At 45.0% G+C, this 22,841-nt stretch overlaps 1 protein-coding gene across 3 annotated transcripts in view; it reads left to right on the forward strand.

Annotated features, from left to right (window-relative positions):
• LLGL2 (LLGL scribble cell polarity complex component 2) overlaps positions 1-22,841 on the forward strand; it is an 876,878-nt gene that overhangs the window by 707,744 nt on the left and 146,293 nt on the right. For all 3 annotated transcript variants that reach the window (XM_078654529.1, XM_078654530.1, XM_078654531.1), the window contains one exon: positions 15,498-15,762. In XM_078654529.1, the coding sequence (XP_078510655.1) occupies positions 15,498-15,762 (265 nt within the window). The remainder of the gene's footprint in view (positions 1-15,497; positions 15,763-22,841) is intronic.

Here is a 22,841-nt window from a genome sequence, read left to right on the forward strand (position 1 = left end):
TGCGCTTTATAAATGCTATGAATGATTGATTGATTGATTGATTGATTGAAGAGGACTATAACGTTACAGGGTCTGGCCTCTTTATTAATCACACCCATAATTTCTGAACCCTTTGTGTAGGTAGACTACTTGTCCCTAGTTTCCAGTACAGTCAGTCCAAGCCTCCGTGTGGTCATAGGGCAGAGCCTTGTGTGATGGTTCCTAGGAAAGTACAATAAAGAGTCCTTAGCTGAGCACCTTCCTTAATAACCACTGATAAAAGAGGATGTGTAAGTGAGTCATTCTATTACCAAAAACCTATTCAGAAGAAGGCTCATTCATTAGTACCTTCTCATTATCATTGCATATTTTATACGAAGTATGACTCTAGAGAACATTCTAAGCTGGATTAGAAAAGGTTCTCTGTTTTACCTAGATCAACTGTGCTTCTCTAGGGATACCCTTAGTAGACTCTCATCCTAAACTTGTTTTTTAGGAATAACGTTTTTGCCGTCATGGTAATGATAGAGCGCGCGAGGCCACCCGACCAATAGTTTTCGCCGTTTCCGGCTTCAGGGCCCATATACTTTCAAATCACCATATACATCGATCAGGTGACTTCACGAGCTCTACCAATTTGTGTGTGTGTTCCCTACTATTATTTCTCAGTGCACCCGACTTACCATCCACCGATGCGAGTACCTAATGACCACAATGAATCAGGGAGCTAGCTGTAAAAAGAAAAGCAGCAAAATACAAACCCAACCAATAACATTCAAAATACTGTTGAAATGACCACGGACAACTGGAAGTTTTAAAAATGTTTATCTAAAGTTCATTTGCTTCGTGTATAAGGTACAGTAAAATAAGGCAATCAATAACCAAGATAACGTAAATGATATAGCTGTAAAGAAACAATGACAGAGTAATCATTGAAATACTGATATAAAGTATAACGAGAAGATACTATGCTAATCAGAATGATTTGAGCAGGGGCAGACTATGTAGGTATAACTACAGGAGGGCCTATAAAGAGTAACACGCTTCACTTAAGGTGAACGGGCCTTTGAACAATCTAGGCAATGAGGTTCTAGACCATATCAGAAAATGACAAACTGCAATGCAAAATATAATTTCTAACAAGTGTGAAGACATAGGAACAAACTTATGTGAAAAATGCAAATGACTTTCAATATTTGCGGAAAGACATGGAAAAATAACATATGCAATGGTGAACTTTATTAAAGCAAAAGTTAGAAATTCAGAAGGTGCAAGATTTTAAGAGGTTCAGATTAATATTTACCTAGAAAGGTGTGGAAACCAAACCCTGGCCACGGGTCAGTTAAGGACAGGAAACCCTCAAGGAAGGATACCCTTCAAAGGACAGCAGGTGCAGAATGGACACCCCGGGTAGGACAGGATACCCTCGGATAAGGAATCAGGACAGGACCTCAGGACAGGACAGCAAACCCTCAGGACAGGACCTCTCAGGACAGGACCGGAACCCACAGTTCGGAAGCAACGCCTGCGCTCCACCCGCTCTGCAGCTATCGATCAAGACCCCGATTGGGTCAGCGAACTCCCAGCAAAGTGCTTCGCCAGCACTTTAAGGTTCAGTAGAACCTTAGTCTATGGTCAATTTCGGACAGAGTGCTCCGCAGCGCTCTGTATCTTCAGTCACCTATTGAGTACGATGGGTCAGTGACAGGTCAGCTAAACCAGACAAGTCGGACGGTTCCCTAGGGGAACCCAGGGTAGATATACAGTTTGGGGACAGTGTACCACCCCCCAATGTTGCAAAGGGTCAGAATCCCTCAATTTCGATTGGTCCTAAGGTAGGATTTGGGTAACACACCAATCACAATACAAGATTTTAAGCCTTCATTAGCATACTTGGGTACCGCCTAGTAAGTTTGGGGTTCCCAGGAGAAACTGTGCAGAAACACAATGACATTTTAACAATGTAACGTAGTAGGGTCATGTGACTCCGCTCAGCCGAGCTTGCAGGTCAGTTCTCAGGAGCATCTTGCCCACTAGTGCCAGCTGGCTAAGTTCCATCAGCCAAGGTTGTCAGGTCCCCGGAAAGTCGCATCTGCGCAGAAGGGACCTCCAAGATGGCTCTCAGTACAGACAGACCCCCATTCCCCGCGGTACATGAAAAGTAAGCGAAAACAAATTAATACATAATAATGTCATCATGAAAACACATCACAGGGTTTGTACTTTTAACTCATCATCAAGAAATAAACTTATGCATTCTAAATGTTAGCTACATTGATACGAGCACAAGAGCAGTGGCACGAGCAGTACCACATGATGAGCACAGCTATGAATTACGCATGCGCATAAATTTCCCTCCACTTCTGCAGACGCGTCAGGACACGTGAGTGTGGCTGACGCATGCGCAGTAACTAAAATACAAGCGGCGGCCATGTTAAAGTACACGGGGTAAGTGTATTAGAAATACACGTAGGCAAGCTTCATAAACTTTGCCTAAACAAAAATAAACGTTAGTAAAACATACTTATGTTACCTTATTACACATAAACGAGGTTCTTGACTTCGGCAAGCCGCAAAATATGCGAAGCTTTGCTTCATCAATCCCCTCTTTGATGATATTTACTATCATCACAAAAAATGGAACCAGATGCCAACTTTCTTTCACACCTTATAAAGTTCTATCTCTTCCAGCAATCGTTCTAACTTTTCTCTCTCAGTTTTAGTAGGGTGAGAAGTCTTCACCTTTTTGTATACCTGATCATTCACTTCCTCCAATTCAATCTCATCCACACTCCGTTTCAACCCTCTTGCATTTACCTCGTGTTTCTTGGTGCGCTTACGGCATTTACAACAGATAAAAATGAGAAATATAATAAGACCTATAATACCAATTGGCATCTGTATCTTGAACAATAAGCTTTTACCTACACTAGCAAGCCAATGACCTACATTTGAGAGACCATCTACCAGTCTCTTCCAGGCACTATCAACCTCGAGTGGTTTGAGTTCCTTTGTCAAATTAGTAATGTTTTTCACATATCTTTTGATCTGTACACTTTTATCCGGAATATAAGTGCAACAATGTTGCGCCTTCAACATCCGGCAGACTCCGCCCTCTTTCGCTAATAAGGTGTCAAGAGCAAGTCGATTCTGTAAAACCATTGATCTGATCGCAACCATTTCGGTATTGACCAGCAGAAATCCATGAGCTGTTTCAGTAGACAGCACATCCACTATAGTAGACAATTTGCAAATTCTGTGAGTGTTCAGAACCACTCCCACTCCAGGTATCAGTGCACTGAAAATACTACCCATAATTTCACCTATACTTTCTCTTTTACTACGCACTAAGCCATTAGTATCTTCATTGCTTCCAGCTTTTCCATTCACATGGTATATTTTCGGGAAGACAATGCCAAAATAGCAGCTTCCATACCAGTGATCCGGCAATTTGAAATAAGCCTTGTCCCCACAAATATAATAAATTCCAGGAAACACAGGCTCTGACCCATTTTTGAAACCCCAACCTCCAATTACCTTGTAATTATGTTCGCATTCACTGGAACCAATGAAAACATTATTATAATAGCTAGTCTTCTCGCGATGAAGACATAGCTTGCCTTTCTTTTCAAAATCCAGCAACAGAGCAGGTCCCGCCCCACCATTTGAGGTGCCTTCCATGTTCTCTGCCCACTTTGGCTTTTTCTGACTTTCGTCATTAGCCTTCTTTTGTATTTTAATTCTTCTTTTCTCTGCCATGTTCAGGAACATCTTTTCCTGTTCACGCAAAGAACAAGTCAAGTTATCTCTGTGTGCATCAGCTATGTCAATGTTACCTATAGTCAAGAAGTAGTCTCCCATATATCTTATGGTGTCGCTTTTGGTATGTACAGGATTCAAGTTCCCACGTATAGGAAGTTCAGAAAAGATTACATCATTATTAGAGTAATAGTACTGTAACGGTCCTCTTTTGTAAAATAAACTAGCTAAAATGCTACAGGAGATTCCATATGTTAATGGCAAGTGATGGTATGTCACGCCTTCAGCCACAGAAGTAGGTAGCTTCATGCAGACATAGCAATCTTCAATTTCCATAGTCTCTACATAGTGTATTAACAAGTTTGCAAAAACATTTAAGTGTGTCCTGTTCTTAATTCCATGATAATGTAGTCCTCCCTCATCTGATGCTTCTAAGTCTCGTTTTGTTTGTCTCAGTGCTCTCTCATGTGTCTCAGTGCTCTCTCATGTCTTGCTACACTCTGGGTTGTCAACTCCTCACTGTCTGTATTTACAATTTCAGTAGGGACAATGTTAATATCTTTACTTACAGTGAAGGGTATAAAGATTGTTAGTCCTATCCAAATTACTATCAGTACTACTATACTACATATACACACCTTGCAGCACGTCTTGAAACGACTGCAACTAGGTCTACCATTCACAGTTGAATCAGACATTTCGGCTCAGAAGAAGTTTCTTGACCCCTCTTTGTGTCTTTACACAGCTAGCTTACTTTGTGCAAATTCACGGTGGTTCGTCTTCTTCTTCAGCAGAGTACTCAGGGACGGGGTCTCCGTCGCTTACGTCAGTTATATCAAGATCTTCAAGTTCTTCCAAAACGAGTGTCCATTCAGGAGACTTGTACTTCTTGTTTTGTCTTTTTATTCGTTCACTCCTTCTTTTGGAAGAGTTTTCTTCTTGCTCTGCTATCCGTGCACTTCTCCTTGCTTCTGCACGTTTTTCTTCCACCGTCTTTATCCTTAGCCTTAGTCTCTTTACGAACCTAGGCTCAAGGTTGTTTCTTTTCTTTAGTCTCTTAGTGGGTACTTGGACTTCACCTTCTTCTCTTATCCTCTTGTTCTCTTTAGCTTGTGGCAATTCTGCTTCACTTTCTTCTTCTTCTTCTCTTATCTCGCTAGTTCCAGGGCTAGCATCAAATTCTTCTGCCTGGTTACTAATCTGGCCTTGTTCAGGAATATTTTGTTTTTGGCTTTCGATTGTCTCTGTTTCTGTTTCTGTTTCTGTTTCCTGAACCCGTTCTTCTAACCCTATCTGATCCTGTTCAAGCACTTCGATCTCTTGATTTTCTTCTGCTCGAACTATTACTCTATTTCTAAGCTGTCCCTTATCCACATCAGGAGTTAGTGGAGGTGTATCGAACACCTGTTCTGTCCCTGTCTGACCTTCTCCTTCCTCAGTTTTGATGTGAATCTCAGGCGGCTGAGGTTCTTCGCCTGTGCCTTGCTTTTCCTGACTAGTCCACTCTCTACCTTCACTAAGTCGCTCTCTTGTTCTGATAGGATCTTCGGTCAGATCAATCATCGGTATCCATTCTTCTGGCCATATGCTTGGCAGCTCGTCATCAGCTACTCCTGGCTCAGCTTCCTGGACCTCTTCAGCAGGCTGGATTCTTGGCAGTTCGTAGTCAACTACTCCTGGGCCAACGTCTGCTGTTCCTGCAGCCTGACTGGTGCTGGGCTGCTCGTTGTCAGCTGCTTCTGGTCTGGCTCCTGCAGAGTCCTCTGCTGGATGCCCTTCTTCTTCAAATCCCTTGTCTGGCAATACCTTCTGGGTGTGGCCAGCGTGGATCCACTGGGGAACACCTGCGACCTTCACTGCAGTGGTTGTTACCAGGATTACTTGGCGTTTCTTTCCCCACCTTGGTGCCAGACAGCTTGATCGAGTGTGCTTCTTTATTTTGACCCAGTCTCCTGGAACCAAGCTGTGGAGAGGAGTCGTTGGATTGAGGATGCCGTCGTCTCCAATCTGGCGAGAGATAGAACGCACTTGGTCACCCAATCTTCTGCAGTATTCAAGCACCAAATCATCAGTAATACTCAACAGTTTGCTTCCTGGCACCCATGCTTGTCTCATCACTCTTCCCATAATGATTTCATGGGGACTTAGGCCTGTCTTGCGGTCAGGAACACTTCTCAGTCCCATCAGGACCAGGGGCAGAGCCTTCACCCAGGTCATGCCAGTTGCATCAGTCAGCTTTGCTAGTCTGTTTTTGATAGTTCCATTTACTTGTTCCACTATTCCAGAAGCCTCTGGATGATATGCACAGTGTAGTTTTTGCCTTATTCCAAAGGCCTTACAGAGTTCAGCCAGTATTTCATTCTGGAAATGTCCACCCTTATCTGATTCAATAATGAATGGCACCCCGAATCTAGGTATCAGCTCTTTTAGTAAACACTTCGCTACTGTCAGTGCGTCACTTTGGGGAGTAGGGTAAGCTTCTACCCATTTTGAAAATACGCAAACAATGACAAGGACATATCGCTTCCCTTCACAACGGGGCATGGTGATGAAATCAATCTGTATCCTTACAAAGGGACCCCCTGATCTCCCAATTTTGCTCAGCTCAACCATTGTCCTCTTGCCTGGGTTCATCTGTTGACATGACAGGCACCTCTGGCAGAGGGACTCTGCTACTTTCCTGAACTTCTTACTATACCAAGTCTGTTGAAATACCAGAATCATGGCATCCCTACCAATGTGTGACCCTTCGTGTATTAATCTTGCCATTGTGCCAAGCAAGTGTCGGGGTAATACAGGCATACCAGTTGGGCCCAAGATGACACCATCCACACGTCTCGGTCTACACCCATCCTCCTTCCATTTCTCTCTTTCTTGCCAAGGAGCCGACTCCTGCCATTCTCTCACTTCATCCCAAGTAGGCACTTCCTCAAACACCTGAAGTTGGCAGCTGGTTCCTGGCCCCCCTCGTTTTGGATTTACGATATACCGATCTCTGGCGCACCATTGGGCCACTCGATCAGCATAATCGTTTCCCAGTGATACTTTGTCCATGCTCTTCTTATGAGCACCGCATTTTACCACTGCCAGTTCCTTGGGTAACTGGATGGCCTCTAAAAGGTCATGCACAACCTTTGCATTCCGAATGGGAGTACCTGAGGAAGTCAGGAATTCCCTCTGTAGCCACAATTGGCCAAAGTCATGCACAACTCCATAACAGTACTGACTGTCAGTATACACTGTTATGCGTATGTTCTTCCCAATTTTGCAAGCTTTTATCATAGCAATCAATTCGGCTACTTGTGCAGACTTGATGTTATATAGGTAACCTGCTTCTTCAATTTTTGTTAAAGAGACTACTGCATAAGCAGCACTCAGGCCTCCTAGTTCATGTCTTAGACAGGAACCATCTACAAACAGCTCTTTATCATGCTCAGGCAATGGCGTTTCTTTTATGTCTGGGCGGGGTTTTGTGCTGAACTCTGTCAGATCAATGCAATCATGTTCATCATCATCCCCACCTTCCATTTCCAGGGAGTCGGGGAGTAAAGTGGCAGGATTCAGAATACCGCACCTGACAATGCTTACATTTGCTGCACCCACAAGAATCCTCTCGTATTTAGTCAGCCGACTAGGGGTGAGATACTGCGTTTTAGTTCTGGTCAATAGAATTACCACTCCATGTGAAACATACACAGTCACAGGATGTCCCATGACTATGGACTCACTCTGTTCCAAACTTGCACAGGTAGCAGCTACTGCTTTCAGACAGCCTGGTAACCCAGCAGCTACTGGGTCCAAGGTGGCAGAGAAATAGGCCACAGGCCTTCTGGTCGTACCATGTTCTTGAGTCAGGACTGACAATGCGCAATTATCGCGAGTGTCACAGAATAGGGCAAACTCTTTGGAATAATCTGGCATTCCCAGCGCAGGGGCTGTACACAGACAGTTTTTCAGTCTTGTGAAAGCCATTAGGCTTTCATCGTCCCATTCTACAATGTCTGGCATTCCTCTCATGGTCATTTTTATCAAAGGCCTGGCTAAGACTGCAAATCCCAGAATCCACTGCCTGCAGTATCCTAGTACACCCAGGAACATTCTGACGTCTTTTTGAGTACGGGGCAACTGCATCTTTTGAATTATTCTCACTCTTTCTGATGTGACTTTTCTGACACCCTTTTCTATCTGGTGTCCTAGATATTTCACTGATTTTGCACAGAACTGTAGTTTGTCAGGGGCCACTTTATGCCCTTTCTCACACAGATGATTTAGTAGGGCAATGGTGTCAACTACACAGTCCCTATGACTTTTAGACGCCAATAGAAGGTCGTCTATGTACTGCACTAAGACAGAGTTCCCAGGTAAGATCAAGGTCTCTAGACATTTTTTCAAGATCTGATTAAAGATAGAAGGGCTCTCTGTATACCCCTGAGGGACCCGGTTCCAGCAATACACGTGACCTTCGAAGGCAAATGAGAAAAGAAATTTGCTGTCGGGGTGCAGGGGTATCGAAAAGAATGCATGACACAAATCAATCACAGTGAACCACTCAGCATCCCAAGGAATCTGGTACAATATCACTGCTGGGTTCGGGACAATAGGGCAGCAAGGAACTACAATTTTGTTTACCTTTCTCAGGTCTTGCACTACCCTATACTTGCCACTAGGCTTCTTGATGCCCATAATCGGTGAGTTGCATGGGCTGCTCATCACTTCCTGTATGATGTTTCCTTCTAATAATTTTTGTATTTCCAGAGTGACACCTGCTTTCACTTCAGCATTCATTCGGTAGGGCTTAGTGTTAGGATATACTGCATTGTCCTTGATGGCTATCTGTATGGGGTCCACATCTTTCATTAATCCCACATCTTTTCCAGTAAAATCCCACACCTCTGGCTTTACCGCTTCCTGGAGTTCTTGGGGCAAATCCTGCAGGGTAAATCCTTTAATTTCTGAGTCAGGTCTAAGTAACAATAGTTTATAAATGCCATCTTCATCCGGGGTCTGTATTTCAACACCTTTTGGTGTGCAAAAGATGGTACAGTTCATTTTGCACAGCAAATCACGACCCAGTAGATTCACTGGACTGGTGTCACAGACGACAAACCTATGCATTTGTTTAAAATTTCCAATTGAAATCTCCATTGGTTCGGTAACAGGAGTACTAATCAATTGATTAGATACACCCACTACTTGGATGTTTTCTCCCGAGAGGGGTAGGTTTGGAACGTCCACTGTTCTTACAGTAGAACGGGTAGCGCCAGTGTCCAATAGAAAGGTGACATCATTTCCGTCGACCTTTCCTTCAATGTATGGTCCAGACTGGTCTACCGGCAAGGAAGCGCCAAGTACGCACTCCTCGTCCTCCCCTCTCAGGCCCCGTCAGTACTGATCATTACAAAGGAAGGTATCATTTAGCAGATACTGCGAAGTTGCTGTATTTCTGTTCTCACCGCTTTCCCAAACCTCTATCTCCTCACCCTCTCCCTGTTTTCCCCTGTATACTTGCTTTGGCGCACGAGGCACCTGAACTGTTTTTACCTGAGGTTGAGTCTTTCTTGGTCTTTCTTTCTGCGTCTGTGAAGTTAAAGCAGGTGTTTTTGCATTATCATCTATTAATTGGGGACACTCGTTTCGCCAGTGTCCAATTTCGCCGCACTGATGGCAGGGAAATTTTTTCATAGCCTCTTCCCTGCTAAATTTGGGCCGGGGCTTTCCTCCACCCCCTCCCCCAGGACTTTTGTTCTCAGCATTTTTAACCATGTTACTTAATTGTTTTTCCTGCTGTTCTGCGAGCTTTACTTGAGCCCACATCACCTTTTCCTTAAGGGCTTTTTTCTTTTCTGCCATCTCGTCCTCGCAGTACTTAGCGTACCGCAGGACCTCATCCATTTTCTTGGTATGCCAACAGATTTTATTATCCTTTATCCACTGACAAATTTCAGGTCTTAACCCATTTACAAACCTGTAAATAAAGTGCGTCATATCCTTCAAATCGATGTTATCAATACCACTGTATGTTTTAAATACCTGCAATAACCTCTCATAGAAGGAGTGCACTGTCTCGTCCCTTTCCTGTGTTGTTCTATCTATTTTTGTCCAATCAGTTTCCTTTGCGGGCACCTTTTCTTTCAAATGCTGAATTACCTGCTCATATTTTCGCATGACATCCTTTGATGGCTCCCCTGTTTCCTTATTTCTTGGGTACTCCTCACTGGGCCAGTCTATGGCTATTTTACACTGGGTCCATAAATCTACCGGAACCACAATGTCGAAAAACCCATCCAGGTCTTTCCACAGACATTTCTGCACCTTCACGAACCTTTCCACCTGCCTGTACCAGTCTACTGGTTTCTCTCGTAATTTTGGAAAATCGTTCGTAAAGGACACAATATCCTGTCTAGACCAGGGGACATGCACATATTTCCCTCCAGGTACTTCGCGCATGGGGCATAACTGTTCAGGTTTCTCCACCTCCCTTAAAGCAAATTCAGGAGTCACTTGTCGGGAGCGAGCCTCTTCCCTCTTTTTCGCCCACCTGCTTCTCCATCTTTCCACATCTCCCCATTTCTGTAGTACTCCCAATAATTCTTTAATCTGCAGCTTTTTTCCTGCCACATTCAAGTGCTCTATATCTTTGTCTGAGAAGTCTGCTCTGTACGGTTTCTGTAAGGGCTTGGATTTTGAGATATCTACCCCCATACTAACTGCTGTTTCGGTCAGTTTTTCGTGGAGCACTCTGGTGTTCCTTGTAAAGCTTTTACATATAAACGACAATTCTTCTTCAGAGTAGGTATTCAATCGATCCAACCCCACATTTCCTGCCATTAATTCTTCTATTTCTACCCTCAGTTTGTAGAGGTCTAAAGGTTTCGTTTGCGGAGTCTGTTTCTCTAATTCACGACTCCAACTCTCAATTTCATCTGGAGTTACCAGAGAGACATTCCTAGTGCCTGTTGCTGATTCTAATTTAATCTCTTTCGGATTAAAAGGGTTATGCCTCTGCTGCATTCCCTTTCCGGTCGGTTTGTTTGGCAAGTCCAAGAACGCAACTTCAGACTCGCACTCACTGGACTGATCATCTATGATTATCGGTTCCTGTCTCCGGGGTGCCATGACTGGGGTCATAACTGGAGTAATCGGATTTCCCTGACCATTTCCATATAACGGGACTACTAGTCCAATAGTTACTGGAATAGTCAATGCCTCAGGACTGGTATTTAACTGGGAGATTTTCTGAATTATTTCTGTCCTTTGTCTAGCTAGAGCCTCTTGCTCCTTTTCCACTAGTATCCTTCTTAAAGTCGTATCATGTAATATCTGTGGGGTCAAGGGAGGAGTAAAACTCGGGGCAGTAGGATGCGTTTCACTTGGTCCCCCACCATAATTTGGTTTCGGGAATAAAGTTCCAGTGTTAAAGGACCTGCGTTCTTCCTCATATGGAGGTTGAACAAAAGGCAGTCCTGAATTCGATGGTTTCTCTTCTTTTTCATACAAGGGTCTGGGAAAGAAAACTTTCGTACGTGAATATTTTTCTTCCTGGCTTGCGGGCACTTTGGGATATATATCCCTTGTTTCCGCCGGTTCAGGTTTTTCAAAATAGGGCAATACTTGACCACCCCCTCCCAGTCCTAGGGATCTGTCTTCTTCCTTGAGGAAGTGGCGTCGGGGAGCATCTCCTACACTGGAAGGTCGGGTTCCCTCGTTATAAGGTGGCGGACTTCTGGTACAGATGTCATCTATCAATTCATCATCTGACTCCCCAAGGGCCCCCCAATGTTTACACTTTTCGGTACTTTTCTCACCCGCTGCAGGATTATGACATGCCGGCATCATGGGAAACAGACCCTCAACAATCATGCTCTGCCTCCACTGTTTCATCCTTTTATCCCTGGACTCCTGTTTCAGCCTGGGGTACCACTTGGTCAAACCCTTGTCCATTCGGGGTCTTTCTCTTTCAAAAGCCTCAATTTCCCATTCCTCTAATGCCTCATACTGCGTTAGTCTCGGTCTGGGATGCAGTTCATTCATCCGAGTTCTTAAATTAAATAAGATCCTACCATTGAAAGTACCATCTAACGGAAAAGCCAATACTCCGTCATCTTTTGTGTACTTCACCCAATTCTCCAACCACACACAGGTATTGTACCCTCGGTCAAACATCATGAATGAGGCAGGAGTATTGGGTGGTGGGACAAGAACACCTTCTCTAGATTTAATTGGTTTGTCCGTTTTAAAATAATTTTTCACCTTACTTACAAGGGACAATTTTCTCTTTGTTCCATACATAATATCGTATCTATTAGTTTTCCACTGATCCCTTTCAAACCCTAGGTGCCTTGGATCAGGTCGCGTTCCTGTAGTCTGCGAGTGCCACATACGACTTCTACGCTAAACTTTGTTTACAAACTACCTCCAATCAGAACGCGCTTCAGAAATCTGTGCAACCAATGGGTGCGCGACTCTAAATAATCTCCGCCAATGGGTGCGCGGCCCCTTCGTGAGACAGTTCCCACGCTCTGGCGCTCACCCCTCCTTTACAATCTCAGCTCCGCTACCCGCCCGCTGCTTCTACCAATCCCAGCGCGGCACAGAGTGACGTCAGAGGCGCTTCGCGACTGACTCCCTCCCTTCACAAGGTAACGGAAACTTTCTTTCTTTTAAAGTGCTCAGTGCTTGGTTATTTTACAACAAATACACATTCGCCACAGTGCTCAAGTGTCTAGACAGAGAAAGAATTATTTTACTGCAAGTAAACTACTTCCATTTACTTTTCACTCGCTGCGAGTAGATCTCTTCCGCCTACCCTTCACTTTAGCATCGGTGAACCTGTTATTCCCCTAAACTCATCCACTTCTTTCCGGGATATATTCCGAGTTTAAGGTTTCCCAGCGGACCCCTCTGCTTTCACGCTAGCTCCGAGGAACCTGCTACTCTTCCGATGTGACCCTTACCAGGTTACGCCACTATGGGAATTTTGCCAATGAACCCCGTTACTGACATTTATTCACTCATGTATTCAGAAAACCCTAGTTAGTGCTTCCCGGTTATCTTAACCTGCACCTAACTTTCCTCGAGCCCGTGACCTCAGGACAATGGATTCTATTCACCAATTGCCCTTTCAATTCCCCGGGGAGTTCGGACAACAAGAAACTAAACGGTTGACAAACGCATGGATTAATACATATAACAATACAAGAACAAGAATAATAATGAAAAAACAGTTCATTTATTTCAGCAGCGTATTCACAAGAGAGTGATCAGTCCCCTCGGAACAGCCGCTCTTATAGCAGCATTAATGTATTAGCAGCTTCCGACTCAACTAGTCTAACTAATCCTGCCTAACCTTTAGCTAGTCCCTAACCATCCTCTGCTTACCAGTAAAACTGATAGAGCGCGCGAGGCCACCCGACCAATAGTTTTCGCCGTTTCCGGCTTCAGGGCCCATATACTTTCAAATCACCATATACATCGATCAGGTGACTTCACGAGCTCTACCAATTTGTGTGTGTGTTCCCTACTATTATTTCTCAGTGCACCCGACTTACCATCCACCGATGCGAGTACCTAATGACCACAATGAATCAGGGAGCTAGCTGTAAAAAGAAAAGCAGCAAAATACAAACCCAACCAATAACATTCAAAATACTGTTGAAATGACCACGGACAACTGGAAGTTTTAAAAATGTTTATCTAAAGTTCATTTGCTTCGTGTATAAGGTACAGTAAAATAAGGCAATCAATAACCAAGATAACGTAAATGATATAGCTGTAAAGAAACAATGACAGAGTAATCATTGAAATACTGATATAAAGTATAACGAGAAGATACTATGCTAATCAGAATTATTTGAGCAGGGGCAGACTATGTAGGTATAACTACAGGAGGGCCTATAAAGAGTAACACGCTTCACTTAAGGTGAACGGGCCTTTGAACAATCTAGGCAATGAGGTTCTAGACCATATCAGAAAATGACAAACTGCAATGCAAAATATAATTTCTAACAAGTGTGAAGACATAGGAACAAACTTATGTGAAAAATGCAAATGACTTTCAATATTTGCGGAAAGACATGGAAAAATAACATATGCAATGGTGAACTTTATTAAAGCAAAAGTTAGAAATTCAGAAGGTGCAAGATTTTAAGAGGTTCAGATTAATATTTACCTAGAAAGGTGTGGAAACCAAACCCTGGCCACGGGTCAGTTAAGGACAGGAAACCCTCAAGGAAGGATACCCTTCAAAGGACAGCAGGTGCAGAATGGACACCCCGGGTAGGACAGGATACCCTCGGATAAGGAATCAGGACAGGACCTCAGGACAGGACAGCAAACCCTCAGGACAGGACCTCTCAGGACAGGACCGGAACCCACAGTTCGGAAGCAACGCCTGCGCTCCACCCGCTCTGCAGCTATCGATCAAGACCCCGATTGGGTCAGCGAACTCCCAGCAAAGTGCTTCGCCAGCACTTTAAGGTTCAGTAGAACCTTAGTCTATGGTCAATTTCGGACAGAGTGCTCCGCAGCGCTCTGTATCTTCAGTCACCTATTGAGTACGATGGGTCAGTGACAGGTCAGCTAAACCAGACAAGTCGGACGGTTCCCTAGGGGAACCCAGGGTAGATATACAGTTTGGGGACAGTGTACCACCCCCCAATGTTGCAAAGGGTCAGAATCCCTCAATTTCGATTGGTCCTAAGGTAGGATTTGGGTAACACACCAATCACAATACAAGATTTTAAGCCTTCATTAGCATACTTGGGTACCGCCTAGTAAGTTTGGGGTTCCCAGGAGAAACTGTGCAGAAACACAATGACATTTTAACAATGTAACGTAGTAGGGTCATGTGACTCCGCTCAGCCGAGCTTGCAGGTCAGTTCTCAGGAGCATCTTGCCCACTAGTGCCAGCTGGCTAAGTTCCATCAGCCAAGGTTGTCAGGTCCCCGGAAAGTCGCATCTGCGCAGAAGGGACCTCCAAGATGGCTCTCAGTACAGACAGACCCCCATTCCCCGCGGTACATGAAAAGTAAGCGAAAACAAATTAATACATAATAATGTCATCATGAAAACACATCACAGGGTTTGTACTTTTAACTCATCATCAAGAAATAAACTTATGCATTCTAAATGTTAGCTACATTGATACGAGCACAAGAGCAGTGGCACGAGCAGTACCACATGATGAGCACAGCTATGAATTACGCATGCGCATAAATTTCCCTCCACTTCTGCAGACGCGTCAGGACACGTGAGTGTGGCTGACGCATGCGCAGTAACTAAAATACAAGCGGCGGCCATGTTAAAGTACACGGGGTAAGTGTATTAGAAATACACGTAGGCAAGCTTCATAAACTTTGCCTAAACAAAAATAAACGTTAGTAAAACATACTTATGTTACCTTATTACACATAAACGAGGTTCTTGACTTCGGCAAGCCGCAAAATATGCGAAGCTTTGCTTCATCAGTAATACTTTGAAAACGAAAATGGTGTCAGAAGGAGAGGAGGACAATCTTTAATACACGTGGTGCTAATATCTTAAGTATTGGGGTGTTAATTTGGTGCCTAAATATATAGACTAAAGAAAATGTTCAAAGATTATTTTCAAGACCAGAGGGTTTCAGACAAGCATGTTAATATATATGAGCTGGACATGCTGGAGAGCCCTTGTTACAGGAAAGTAATATTTACTCCCTTTACTCTACATTGCTCTTGTTATCAAAGATGTTTTGATTCTCATGCTTTTTGCTTGTTTTTCAGGTATTCACACTGCCTAAGGTGAGCTCCAAGTTGAAACTGAAACTCACAGCCTTGGAAGGCTCCCGTGTGCGTAAGGCTTCTGTAGCGAGTTTTGGGAGCCACAAGACAGACGACTACAGCGAGAATGACCTAGCCATCCTGACTAATTTGGGAGATATTCAGATAGTTTCACTTCCACACCTCAAGCCTCAGGTGCGCTATGGCTGCATTCGTAAGGAAGATGTCAGCGGCATCGCCTCCTGTGTTTTCACCCGATATGGGCAAGGTAACAGCTAAATCATCACAAAAGCAGCAGACTGATAAAGATGGCTTATGATTAAATGAAACTATCCTACCTGCAGACAAAAACACCTGATAATGTGGAAACTCCTAAGTCATTGAAGGGTGGTAATCTGGAAGATCCCTGCCAAAAGGCTTTGAACCACAGTGCTAGCTGAGAATAATAAGTAATTGGAACATGATTCTGGGGTAGCATGCAAGCAGAGCTAATAATGAGACAAGGAGACTCAGAAGGCATTGTAGCATAGCATTAGGGGATGAGTGAACATGTAGTATGCTTATTAGGATTTACGATCAGTTTTTTTAGACTTAGTGCCAGGAGACTAGTGCCAAGAGGTATCAATCAATCAATCAGATGTCTTGTAAAGCACGACTACTCAGCAGTAAGGGTCTCAAGGCGCTGGGGGAGGGTGTAGCTGCTAGTCCAAAGGGGCGCTGTGGTTACGTCAAAGAGCCAGGTCTTGAGGTCCTTCCTGAAGTGAGGCAGTGACTATGATTGCCTGAGGTAAAGAGGTGTGTTCCAGGTCTTTGCTGCAAGGTAGGAGAAGGATCTTCCTCCATCTGTAGTCTTGCGGATACATGGGACAATAGCCACCGCCAGTTGGACGGAGCTGAGGTCTCTGGTGGGCGTCACGGAATGAGAGGTGCTGGTTGAGGTACCCAGGTCTCGCGTTGTGTAGGTCTTTGTAGGTGTGTAAGAGGAGCTTGAAGGTGTATCTTTTGTTGACCAGGAGCCAGCGGGGGTCTCTCAGGTGGCCGTTGATGTGGCTGTGGCGGGGGATGTTGAGGATGTTGATAAGTCTGGCAGAGGCATTCTAAATGTTCTGCAGTTTCTTGAGTTTCTGGGTGATGCCAGCGTACAATGTGTTGCCGTAGTCAATTCTGCTACTGATGTGTGTGCATCTAGGGACCCTGATACCAGCTGGAATAGAAACATTGCACCTATGACATAGATCCGATTGAGACCTCTAGCCGCAGATTTCTTACCTTTGAGTTTCCCAGGTGTCAGATCGATCCAAAAGATTTTTCATAGAGCAATACCCCTGCGTGCCGGTAGATGGCATCTGTGGGCTCCGTGTGACATTGTCTGCACCGGAAGTGACGTCCTCGCTGGGAGTGGTGTCTGCGTCACCTATGAAGGCACCGCCTCGCGCGCTAACTTCAGTTCTTTTCTTTCAACACGAGTCAAACCCTGATCCATGAAGAGAGCTACCCTCTGTCACTTTTTGACAGGATTTTTCAATCTTTTGTCGACCCCTTTTTTGTGTGTAGGATGTCCTGTAGGAAGCTGTGTGACTCGTCATCGTGCCATGTTAGTGATGGGCCACCATTTGGTCTGCTTGTGGTGTCTGGAGCACAACCACACCTCCAAGTCGCACTCCGACTGCCAGGCCATGGCACTGAAGGCTTTGAGGGGGCGGTCCCGGAAGCTGCTCACAGCCTGGCAGGTAATTCCATACCCAACTCTTTGGAGATCCTGGTCCTGATCTAGAGGTAGGTCCCAGCCCTGCTCCTAGAGTCCCAAGTCCTCTTCGTCCCACTCAAGACCCAAGATCCTCGGGCACTCCGGTAAGAGTCACAAAAAAAGCATGCTTCAACTTCTTCCCGTTTGTCGGCTGACGCAATGGAGGAACATCAAAATTCAAGGCGTTGTTCTCCATAACTTGCGCTTGGGCCGATTCCATGCCTCCCTGTTTTATCGGGAGCCAGAGCAACCCCGGCTCAAATAAGGAGTTCTATGACGCGCATTAGCTGCCTGAACCCTCTGCTTGCCTTCGGGCCCCCTGGGATCAGGCAGCGCCGGCCCCAGTGCAGATGCCCCACCCATTGATCTGGGGATGGATCCAGACGTCATACCACTGCTACCTCGGTTGTGCCGAAGCCCTCCATCAGCACCATCCCTATTCTGATTCCTGATGACACGGAGCCACGTCAACCAATGCAGATTCCGGCGCCGACAGGACCAACAAGTCGTAGGTTGTTCCCTACGCCTTATTATGGAGGGCTAGGAATAGGAGCGACCCGTTAGAAGACCAGCCTTATGAACAAGAGATGGACTGGTATGAGGAATTGGGTGAAGTCAGCAGAGTGGATAACTCTCAAGATACATGCATGTTTTCATCCCCCACCGTGTCTATGAAGGAGGAAGCGTTTACTCATTGGTGGTGCGTATGGTGGCTGAGGTCCTTGACCACCAGCTACCCCCAGTGGCGGTCAAGATTAACATTTTGGCAGAGGTGCTACAGCCGGGAGCTTATTCTTTGGAACTCTTGCTCCCTTTTAATGAAGCCCTAACAAACATACTTCTGGGAACATGGTCCAAATCCAGCATAGGGGCTCCTGTGAACAGGACAGTCCCCCGCCGCCCCCACCCTTCCCCGGGCGATCCATTCTTCCTGACCACACACACCACCCTAGACATCTTGGTAGTCCAAGCCTCTACCTCCCATGGCGCATTCCCTGCTGCTCCCCCGGACAAGGAATCCAGGAGGCTGAGCAGTTGGCGCAATAATTTATTTTCTTCTGCCAGCCTTGCATTGCAGCCAGTGAATACTGTATGCTTATTGGGCGGTTATTCTCACTCTCTGTGGGAAACAGTTGCTCAAGTGCTGCCTTAGACCCCAGAGGGGGCCAGGGCCATCCTCTCCCAAGCCATAACAGATGGGAGAGATCAACAAAGTTCCATACGATGTGGCTTAGACACAACCGACTCGCCGGGCAGATCGATTTCTACGACGTTGGTGGTTAGACACCATGCTTTACTGAGAACATCTGGCTTTTCAAGGGATGTCCAGGCTTCTCTCATGGACATGCCCTTTGATGGCACCCGTCTCTTCGGAGACGAAGCAGACAAGGCATTGGAACGCTTTAAGGACTCACAGGCTACAGCCAAGTCCTTGGGCCTCTCAGCTGCCTTCCGTCCCGAGTCTGTCTTTTGCTCCTTTTGTGGCTACTGAAGGGGCTTTCAACTGCACCAGCTCTACCCCAGTCACCGAGCTGCACAAGTTCCACAACCCCTATGAAGATATGGGTGTGGTTCATCCTGACCCTGTGGGTCGGGTAGCCAGAGGTCCGGTCAAGCCACTACCCCCCTGGGACCCCTCCTAGTCTTGCCCTTCAAGAACATGGGTGTCTAGTTGGTGGCAGGATCCACCGGACAGGTTTGTTCTCCAGACGATCCGAAGGGGCTACTTCCTCCCCTTCGAGACCACCCCTCCCTCCATGCCTCCATCCTTCGACTGGCTGGCGGAAGATCATCTACTTCTGCTCCAAGAGGAAGTGAGGGCTCTATTGGCCAAGGAAGAAATAAAAAGGGTTCCGGCACCAGAAGTATGCTGTGGTTCCTATTGCCACTACTTTCTGGTCCCAAAAAGGACAGGGGCCTCCTGGCTCTCAACCACTTCCTCAAAAAGGAGAAATTCAAGATGCTCACATTGTCTGCACTGGACCCAGGAGACTGGATGGTAGCGTTGGATTTTCAGGATGCATATTTTCACATGCCGGTCCTACCTGCCTACAGGCGTTACCTGCAATTCAAGATGGGCCACCAACACGTTCAGTTCACACTGCTCCCTTTTGGCCTTACCAGCGCCCTTTGGGTGTTCACCAAGGTGATGGCAGTGGTCGCAGCTCATCTGCAGAGATCTGGGGTGCCAGTCTTCCCCTATCAGGGGTATTGCTCGCAGAAAAATCTTCCGGATCCAGTCTGACGCCTGGGAAATTCAAAGGTAAGGAATGTGCTGCTAGAAAAAGTCTCTACCAGATAAGACATTACAGAAGGTAAATAACTTGTCAGCTGAGACGTATTGCATTAATTAAATATGTGGCCTTGCCACAGCTGCTCTTTGTTCTTCAACACTACCCATACAGAATAGCCCCACATTGGTTCTGTAAGCTTACAGGTATGTGTAAATAACTTTGTATGGGTGTTGGGTTCCCCTGAGAGTGTCGCACAAGAAATGCATTAAATCACCATATGATGGAGGTGTTGGTGCCGTGGATGACCCTGCCTTGCGACTTGAAAGGGTGTCATTTTGGGGTCTGCCCCTTGTTTCTGGCTATATGGAGCCGAGAGTCCTTTACTTATTCACTCTGTAATAACAATAACGGATACTGGCGGGAGCAAAAGCTTGTGGTGCGGACGGGCTCCCAAGTGAAATATATAAATGCTTTATGAAAGAGTTGACCCCTTTTTTGGTTAAATTATTTGATTATAATAAAATAGGCGGAGTAGTACCTTTAGAATTAAAAAAAGCGATAGTAGTTAGCTTCGTGAAAAAAGGTAAACCATCTAACAATTTGAATTCCTATAGTCCAATTAGCTTATTGAACACAGATTATAAAAAATGTATGAAGATTTGGGCCCTGTGTCTGACCCCTATTATATTATAAATCTAGGGGTTGGACCCATATAGTCAGTGGGACCTGGGTAATTGGACAGTATATATAAACAGGGGTCCCAGACAAAACACAACAGATTAATGGATTCACAGTGTTTAAGTTAAATTAATTCAAAAAGATCGAATCAGGGTGCAAGGTGTTTTTATTTTCACCGCACCTGTTCTAAATATTCAATAGTTCATTAGTCAAAAGGTAAATATATACACAATATACACAAATTCATTGCGCCCACGGGGGAGAAGGGAAAGTGCAAGGGAAATGATACACATTTATGATAGTTCAACAGCATTTGCTCCAGACCTGGCCATAATCTTCATGTCCATGTATGAAGACGTGTTCATACTCAACGATGCCAACCCCTTCAGATCCAAAATAAATATGTGGATGAGATACATAGATGATATCATTTGTATCTGGACTGGTAATGAAGAAGATATCTTAACCTTTTTCAACTGGCTAAATGGTAGAACTTCTGACATACAATTCACTATCCACTATGACAAAAAATCAATTGACTTTTTGGATTTAACTATCTTTGTGGAGAATGAGATCCTACAAACCACCCTCTTCAGGAAGCCTGCGGAGAGAAATTCTCTACTTCTATACTCAAGTCATCACCCAAGGGGACTCCGTGACAACTTGCCCTTTGGTCAATTTTTACGGATTCGCCGTAATTGCAGTAAAAAAGATGACTATATGGAGCAAGCAACAATTCTGACGGAACGCTTGCTTGAACGAGGATACCCGAGGCGACTGGTCAAAAAAGCCAGAAAAAGAGCATGGCATAACCCAAGGGAACCCCTACTGCAATCTGGGTCTCAACGGAACAACAATGAACAACGCATCATCTGTGTAACCACTTTTTCCACACAAAGTAATGCCATAAAGAAAATCATCAATAAGTATTGGCACTTGATCTCTGAGGATCTCGACTGCAGCCACCCACCACTTCACGCATTTAAAAAGGCGAAGAACATTCGCGACCACGTGGTGTGCTCATTCCTGATGACCCCTAAGGAACCATCTATAACATCCATGTGGAACCTACCCCCCATTGTGGGTCACTACCGTTGTGGCTCCTGCAAAGCCTGTGCAGCAACAATCCAGACTAAAATCTTTTCCCACGGACAACATCAAGTGATACTAAAATCGCATACCAATTGTAATTCATCTGATGTAATCTACTGCATAGTTTGCCCCTGCGATTTAATATATATTGGCCAGACACAACAGCGAGCCAAAGTACGTTTCTTGCAACACTGCAGTCGCATAAGATGTAAGGTTGAGGGAGCTCCTCTGGTAGACCACTGCAAAAACCTTGACCATCCCCCGGAAAGCCTTAAGTGGACCATCCTAGAACAAGTGAGATTGGGTCCAAGGGGTGGCAGTATAGAACCCATCCTCAACGTCAGAGAAATCAAATGGATCCGGTTTTTTGATTCAGTACGTAGGGGTCTCAATGAGTCTGAGAGTAGTTTTGCCCAGATGGCCACCCTCTAAATCATTTACGCGTCTTAACCACCATGTGGTAGGTTCACGCCGATTTTGTGACACGGAGAGTGGTTTTTCCTTAACAGAGACTCTGTGTGAATTATGTCTTTTGATATGCCCGTGCTGAATTACATTACTTGTCTTCTTTTTGATACACCTCAAATGTGTATTCTGGACAGATCGGTATATAGCATTGGTGGTTGTTATCCATTTGGTCTTCAATCACCCTCTGATGGATATGTAACTGTGCTGTGATACCGCACCTTAGACCACCATGCTTGGTAGGTCCGCGCATTGTTTTTGCTTAATAATATACTATCGATAAGATAACATGTCTCGTGCTCCAATGTGCGCCTTGACCGCCCTGTGTCTCGGTAGGTCCGCGCAAATATGTGTAACTTTTTAAGCTGACCGTTTGCTCTTTCAAACTTTATCATTTAGCTATTGGTGCATTTTAACAACTTGTTGGAGAACATTGCCGAATTGTATTTATTTATTATTTCTTAGCTCCTATGCGGATTTTGCAATATTAGTCTTTTTTCCCACATCAGTGTATCCCGACTGCGTTCTGTGTAGCTATAGTAACGCCAGTCTTTCTTCATGCGGTGTGAGTAAACCCTTTGGGTTACCAAGGCAACATTTCCTGTTTGTCCGCCGACGGGGAAGACGCTGGCCCGCACGCTGCCCAACCCTTCCAATTCAGATCGGGTGAGTCTCTAACTAGGCGTTGTCTGTAGACGTCTGTTACTCCCCTCCCTTTGATCTAGCCGCTAGTTTTCTTAACATCTGACTCGGCTCCTTATAATTTGCCCTTACAGATATGCCGAAGGGTAAAATGACGTTTTTTGAACTGGAATATGATTAATTCCCCCGCTTTGATGGTGGAGAGTAATAGAATAAATTGAATCTTCGAGCCCAACCTGGATTACGGCAGAGGTAGGCCATTTAGTGTGTGTATTCCAAAGTAGAATGACTTTTTTACGGCGAAGATACAAATTGATTGGCGCCTTAATTATTATTTCTATTATGGTTCTTAGATACAGCTACTTCTACTAATACGTACAGCGATGGCAAGGACCACGTTTTCTCACGTTTTTTGAACTGGAATACGATTAACTCCCCCGCTTTGATGGTGGAGAGTAATAGAATAAATTAAATCTGCGAGCCCAACCT

Source organism: Lissotriton helveticus, chromosome 7 (genome assembly GCF_964261635.1).
Source record: "Lissotriton helveticus chromosome 7, aLisHel1.1, whole genome shotgun sequence".
Lineage (NCBI taxonomy): Eukaryota > Metazoa > Chordata > Amphibia > Caudata > Salamandridae > Lissotriton > Lissotriton helveticus.